The sequence below is a fragment of the Atta colombica genome, unplaced genomic scaffold (assembly GCF_001594045.1).
Source record: "Atta colombica isolate Treedump-2 unplaced genomic scaffold, Acol1.0 scaffold38, whole genome shotgun sequence".
Taxonomy (NCBI): Eukaryota; Metazoa; Arthropoda; class Insecta; order Hymenoptera; family Formicidae; genus Atta; species Atta colombica.
This window is the reverse complement of record NW_017259490.1, coordinates 564,883-572,530: the sequence shown is the minus strand read 5'-3', so window position 1 is coordinate 572,530 and position 7,648 is coordinate 564,883. Positions and strand designations below refer to the sequence as shown.

The window sequence follows — 7,648 nt, the reverse complement described above, 5'->3', positions numbered from 1 at the left end:
TATATATATATATATATTTATTTTCATAAACAAACACTTTTTCCCGATCTATATATCCAGTTAAATTTTTAGATATTTCAGTAAACCGTCTTTTTCATGTGGATTTTCAAAAAATATATGAGAACGACATTCTCTTCTAATAAAATCGCAGATTAAATCGTTACATGTCAATACAGCGTAATCGTCCCTTTGTGTCATGTATCCACCTTTATTCACTTAGCTTTTCAATTATCAGGCTCGACTCTTATACGCGCAGTTTGCGGCGCTTCGATAAACTCTCGAAAATCCCAAGCTTGAACACCAGTCCCGAAAAATACGCCAACCACGAAAGCTTAACATCCGGGGGTGGTTTTATCCGCGAGTGGTGGCGAGCAAATCCCCAGTTCTGCACGAGCCAACGCTTGGCAGAAGCAGATTGGCGGAGAAGATCAACGAAGTGGGCAGCGACCTTACGCTTCCTGGTTGAGTTTAATCAGCCGTACCTATCCCCCGTTCCACTACTATCCACTGCACCTTGGTTGCACGACGCTCTTAATGGCACTTATCCTCGCAAGGAATTAATGTGACTGGAAACTCGCTGTAAAATCCGCCGCCGTTAAACCGCGAGACAAAGTTGAGCGCCGTGTCGTCTGGCGAATAGGCAACCGTATAGCGACTGGCATCGTCCAAGTTCGGAAAGCACGATCCCGATATATCCTCGCTACATGAAGTTCCTTAAACTTGAATCAGAATCGAGTTATTGCTATGGACATTTCTGCGCGACTAACTCGAATGGCATACGACAAATACGATCAACCCCGAAGTATTAATTTTTCAATTTATTTAATTACACTAATTTATAAGGATTTGTGCAAGAGCATATGAAAACAATTTGAAGAGTAATTTTCGATACTAACTACTGCTAGACTTTAATACGTGGAACCAATCTAAAATTACACAAAAAAAAAACAAAAATTAAATGCCAAATACTTTTGATTTATTTTTTAATTTCAATAAAATTTCACCATATATTGGAAAAAATGTTTATTCATTGCGACTGAATACTTTGTAACGACATCATAAGTATTCCAACAAACTAATTTATGACTAACTGATTTTTAACATAATTGTTATTTTAATAATTATTAAAATAATTTACGAATGTTTATTAATTCTGCATTTCAGAGAAGTATGATACAGTATGATATCAGGCAATTCCAATTACCTAGCTATTCCAATTACCTAGGAATTAAAAATCTCAAAGAAGTCTTTAACATCAACTGCACATTGATTATGGCCCGGAATGAAACCATAACGTTTGTTGTAATGTATTAAAAAACTAATTGGCTAATATATATTTGAGACTAGATAACTGTGCGAAACTCTCATCCCTGCCCACCCAATTTAATTTAGTTTATTTGAATATCGAGTGTTTTAATTTTATATTATTTGTTAAAATGTTTTTTCCTATATCTTAAGAATCAAATCTGATAAAAATATTTCAATAATATATTCGACGTCCCAACATATACGTTAAAAAAAGTTGTTCTCTTTTTTCATTAAAACTAATGTCATTATTTAAATTAGACAACAAACTGTGTGCACAAAATTACATATTACACTGTGAAAATGAAGATTTTTTTGTAAATGCGTATGAAATATATCCAGATGAAGTAATTGATAAATCATGTTTATTTCTGTGATAAAAATTATATTTTCATTTTTGATGAATAAGTATCGTGATATTAATAATTAATTATTATACATACATATGATATTACCAATATAGAATTATGGAAAACTTATTCTCCTTCCGGCATAAACATGTTCAATTATAATTTCAAAATGCACTTACCGTTGTTGATTATTATTTACGATGGGCATTGGCGTCGGCACTCTCGGTGGTGGGACCGGTATTGCTTTTCTTCGACCTCCGCCGGTTTGATGCACTGTCGGTGTTACTCTTCCGGTTGGTGCTATTCGACCGGCGGTCCGTGGTCTTTCCGTTCGCACCTCCATAGCGTATATCTATAAAAATAACATAAAATATTTTGATGTTAAAAAAAATTCGATTGTATGTCCATTATTTAAAAATTTTTAGAAAATATAAAAGCAGACTGTATACATTTATACAAAAATAATTTTTCTACACAACACAATAATTACGCTATATATTTATAATGTTGTTATTTAACTTAATAATTAGATATTTGATTACCAAAAGGAAAATGTATTATCGAGGAATCAATAAATTGAAATAAATGGAAAGCGATCGGCGAGTTCGGTAAAGTATCGTTTCTTCGTAACTTCAGAGGCGCCGAAGATCACAGAAATGATGATAAACTTCGAAAAGAGCGAATGTTTGGAAAGGACTGACAAGAAAAACGAAAAAGAGACTATCGGTCTGCACAACTACCAAAACTTAAAACTTCTGCTTCACGGTCGACTTCGTAGTTTGCCTCTTCCTCGCGCGCGTCTGTTTCCTTTCGTTTATTCAAACTAGTTTAACGCGCCAAGCGAGTCTGGATACGATTCAGTAGCGTTATCATTAATCCTAGAAATATCACATAATATGCACAAAAAATATTTAAAAGGAAAAATAAAATAAATATAGATGTGCCTCGACGCAATTCTCCTTCCTACTCTTATATTTATATTGAAAATATTACATAACTAATAAAAAATCAACAATAAATAAAAAGAAAACAATTCTTAGAGATTAGTTATTTGTCTATATTTATTTACAATTCACTCTAAGACTTAAAAAAAAATGTTTTATCTATATTGCAGGTAGAATACAGGTACACAACGAAGAAAAGTCACGAACATTTTCTATGTTCAACCATCTCCTTGTCTACGGTCTGAGAAGAAAGAAACGCGTCCGGTAAAATCTCAAGTCGGTAGTGTTTTCGTCGTAGATGCTTTAGCGTCGCAAGAGCAAAGAACGATACCGGCAAAAGAAGAGAAGAAAGGAACGGTAGACGGTCGGTGCGATCATTATTTCTCGACGTGTGTAGTCCATCGAGATGAAGACGCCGGTGAAACAATGCGTGCCAGCAAGTTGGTTTAAATATTCAGCCTCTGACGCGAATACACGCCATTCGCGCTCGCGTGCGCGCGGATGCAGCAACTTGAAACTGTACGAAGATAAAGAGCAAAAATGAGCTTCCTGAGCGACGTAATGGAAGTAAAAATTACGACGATCGATAAAGTTAAAAATTAGAAAACGAGTAGTGCAAATGTACGTAAAAATGACAAAAATTATTAAAACGTTTTCGTTTATCCAGAAATAAAAGAAGATGATATTATTATACTTTTAATACTATTTTTTCATCTTTTGTTATATTATATATAATAGATAAAAAACTTTTTTTATAGGTAATGGATTTCCTATGTTTAATAACAAAATTTACAATTAGCTAAAATTAAAGATTATTATTGAAGGATCAAAATGTTAAATGCAATCTCAGAGACACAATCCTCTATGCCATATTTTTCTTTAAAATATTGACACATTTTTACATAAAATATATTATAACAGATCTTGTAAACTATTTATTTTTGGGTAATTGTAATTGCTTGAAGCAACAGAATAATGACATCAATATCAATCGATGTAAAAAGGATAAAGATTTGTTTTTCAAAAATTATGCAATATTATGCAATTTGTGCAATTATATTTAAATATGCAATTATATATTATATATTTTTGAAAAATAAATATGTGTTTTCTTTACATGAATTGATTTGTTTTATTATTAATAAGTATACTTAAAAAGTAAAAACATTAAAATACAGTTACTAAAAACTGAATAGCTTACGAGATATTTTATATCTCATATCAAAATATGCTACAATAAATTATAAAATATCTCGTAAATTATTCATTTTTGTGTCTTCCTGCTGTTATGCACAGAATAATCAGATGAATTTATCGATGTCAAAAAAAAACTCATAGTTGCTTTTCAAAAAAAGCAACTATGATTTATTCGTTGTTTACGATTTACTGATTCTATCAGACTTTTTTCAGCAACAAATACTAGATATGCAATCTATCATCCTTAATTAAATTTATTTATTTATAATTATGATGAAATATGAATGATTATTTTTATAAGAAATTTGTACATAATGTATACATTTATATTTATGTATATTACTAATTTGTATTGTATCGACTAATTTGTAAAATTAAATAGGAAATATAAAAATATTTTTCTCATGAAAAATATTTTTGATACTGTTAAAATAATTATTCACTAAGTTGTTTAAAATGTTCCGTGCCACAACTTTCTATTTTACTATGCGTATACTCTTCGTTATCTCCTTTTTTCTCCCTTTTGCATATCTGAGTCCATACACGGATATAAAAATTTCACAATTGCAGGGATTCGCGTGTAAAAAAATTCCGCTACATGAAGGCAAAATATCACAATGTCAGCGTCTGTTGGAGACGAGCCGGGAAAATAAACTCCCGGCAACGGAGCGGCACCAGCGGCAGCTTCACAATGGGGAGGCATCTGCTTAGTAAATTGCGAAAAATAATAACGTTTGCACCCGAATCCGTGGCACGGAGAACCGTAGAAGTCTGCCCCGTGGTATACATCGTAACACAATAACGCCCACTCGTGGAACTGCGAACTTGGGAGGCTGCGAAGGGTGAATGCGAGAGCGGACGATGAGAAGAGTGAGGAGGATGAGAGGTGAAAACGAGCGCCGTGCAAGTTCCCTTTCGTAATAGTGCACCCGCGAAAACAATGTGTCACGTATATATATATATATACGAGAGATCGCGTACACGCGTATGCTTGTCACGCGTGACACTGAGTTATTCAGCCGAAGGCGATTCCGGAACTTCTTTGACTCTCACTTCCACGTCTCTGACAATGAATGCATTATCCGTGCATATACTATACCGAAGATCACGTCGTGAAGTTCGAGGTTCCGAGTCAACGTCGCAATCCATCCACGATAAATCATCCGATTAGATACTTTCAATATCTTTGTCTTTGAAAAAATATACTATATACTTAAGAATATTCTTCAGTCTTTTTATATACCTAATATAAAAATTTGATCAAATATTGAGAATAAATTTATAATTAATATGTAGACATTCCTAAATTTTTTCAGATTTTTTGATTATAATTTTCTTTAAATAATTTTTTTAAATAGTTTAAATTCTTATGAGAAAAAGGGTGTTAAGTAATTTAATTGTAAACAAAATACGAGAATTTTGAAGAATTATATAGATATTTAAAAATGGAGTTTAAAAAATATTTTTGGAATAAAAAAGAATGAAGTTTCATTTTCGTGTATCATTTTCGTGTAAATGTAAAAGTATGAAATATTCATTAAAAAATCTCTTGAAAATTATGACACACAATTATGAAAACGTGATAACGTTATTTCCATCAGAGTTATCAATATCTAAATTAAATTTAAATTATTACTAAAAATAATTTTTTTCAATATTTACATCATGAATATTTATTTCTATTATAAAAAAAATATTTTTAAATAATCAATTATAGTTTTGCTGCTTTTATTAATTATTTAAACTTTTAAATTATTTTAAAAATTAAAAAACCTCCTTAATGTACTAATATTTTTTAAGTATATATTAATCCAAAATTTCTTAGAAAATAAAAAAATACTAATTTCATTTTTATATAATCTAAATTTTTGAGAATTATATATTTAATATCAATTTTAAAAAAGCATACATAATTATTTAAGTATATTTCTTGAAGTCTATTAAAGTGAGATATTTAATTAAGATATTTCATTCCAGTCATAAAAGAATTTTTGCTTAAAAAGAAAGATGACAGAGATTGAGATAATGCATTTTATTTAAAACCACCATAAACCAAAGAAGATTATCAATCTGAATTATTAATTCTACTATCGTTCACATTCGATGAAAATGAACAACCAATGTTTAATGCGACATAATACGCTGGCATGACTAATTCATGCCATTATCAATGATACTAATCGCCATCTACCTACGATGGTAATGAATACCGCAAATTAATAACGTTCGATTGACACGTAACGTCCGAGTTTCATCCGTTGAGCGACGTGTACATTGTATTCCTAACAAGAGCGCGAGTTTCCCAACCCCTTCGACTCTTTCATTGCACGCATGTTATACATCGATCGTTCGTTACGAGCGCACCTTCCGGCGACGATCGAAAAACGTCATTAACGAGAAAAAATATTTCCAATTTGACAAGTAGAATCGAATCCAAAGAATTATTCGTGTTTAATGGGAACAAACGCGCGACGTTTAATACATGTACATAATAATTAATTCATCATCAATGATGTTATCGCTAATGCAATAAACGAATTACGATTGTTATTGTCGCGTAATGTTTTTAATAATACGATGCACACGTTCCATAGATTCTCAATCCTATTGTATAAAATTTATATCTTTTAAAAATAAAAAAATCCCTATTTATCGTCGCGAAATGCGTTTGTCGTTATTTTAAATGGAAATTATGTCGACAATATTTAATGCAGAAATCTATATCAGCCTCATTATCTCATGCATTGAGATAATCAATTAGATTATCATGCCGATCGCCACGAGCGAATACGACAAATTAATAATAAATTAGTCGATTGATACATAATATTCCAGAATGCATTTCGCACTTTCCAATTTCTTTACATCAATCCTTCATCGAGTGCACGCGTTATCGAAGATCAGGATGGAAAAATATTATTAACGAGTTAGAAAAAGAGGCCTGGAAAAAAGATATTTCGCTTTTCATTAGGAAAAAAGAAAGATAGACGATGAGGAAGAAGGAGAGAGTAGCAATTCAAAGAAGAATTTATCGGCGATATTTCTCGACCGGATGACATCGGCATCGCGCAATGTCGACTACTGTCGATTCCTATTAATCATTGACGTAAAATTGCGCGTACCCGTATCAACACGCGGGCCGAAGATACATGCCGGGATTCGAGTTTCTCATACCGCGACGCGATCGACACATGTGACCACACAGTCCGATGTTCTCATGGCAATCGCATATCGGAGTATCACATGCCTGTAACTACTTCTGTTCTATTCCTTTTCCCTCTTTCTTTTTCATAAATGCATTGTAATAAACCATCTCATTTATGAGCCGACAAATTAAAGAGGATCTCCAACGTGACTTTTCTTCATCTTAACATGAAAACACCAAAGAAAATGTCATTGTCATCTTCTAAAAAATAAATATGAATAAAATTTAAGCGGTAAAATTGTAATTTGTTATAAAACAAACGTTTTTTTATAATAAAAGCGAATATTTATATAGAAAATATTGAAGAAAAATTATTTACAATAACTATTTAAATTTTAATTTAAAGGTATTAAGAATTCTGATGGAAATGATGTTTCCATGAGATAAATCAAAATTATGTACACCGATGTACGCCTACTAATACCCAAATAATATACTCAATTTTTATACCCACTGATACCCTAATAATGCCCATTAATTAATGTCCTAGTAATGCGTTTACCATCGGTTTACCTTGGATGTGTCACTGTGACGTCATATTTAAAAAGAATTGAGTAATTTATAAATATTTCGTACTGTTACACGAAAATCACACGGTAAAACTTAATTTTTTTAATTTAAAAATGTTCTTTAAATTCTATATATAT

At 31.6% G+C, this 7,648-nt stretch overlaps 1 protein-coding gene across 1 annotated transcript in view; it reads right to left on the bottom strand.

Annotated features, from left to right (window-relative positions):
• Positions 1–7,648, bottom strand: part of LOC108690837 — a 147,491-nt gene that overhangs the window by 77,512 nt on the left and 62,331 nt on the right. Inside the window, exon 2 of the mRNA XM_018198349.1 lies at positions 1,835–2,007. Within this exon, the coding sequence (XP_018053838.1) occupies positions 1,835–1,998 (164 nt within the window). The 5' untranslated portion in view covers positions 1,999–2,007. The remainder of the gene's footprint in view (positions 1–1,834; positions 2,008–7,648) is intronic.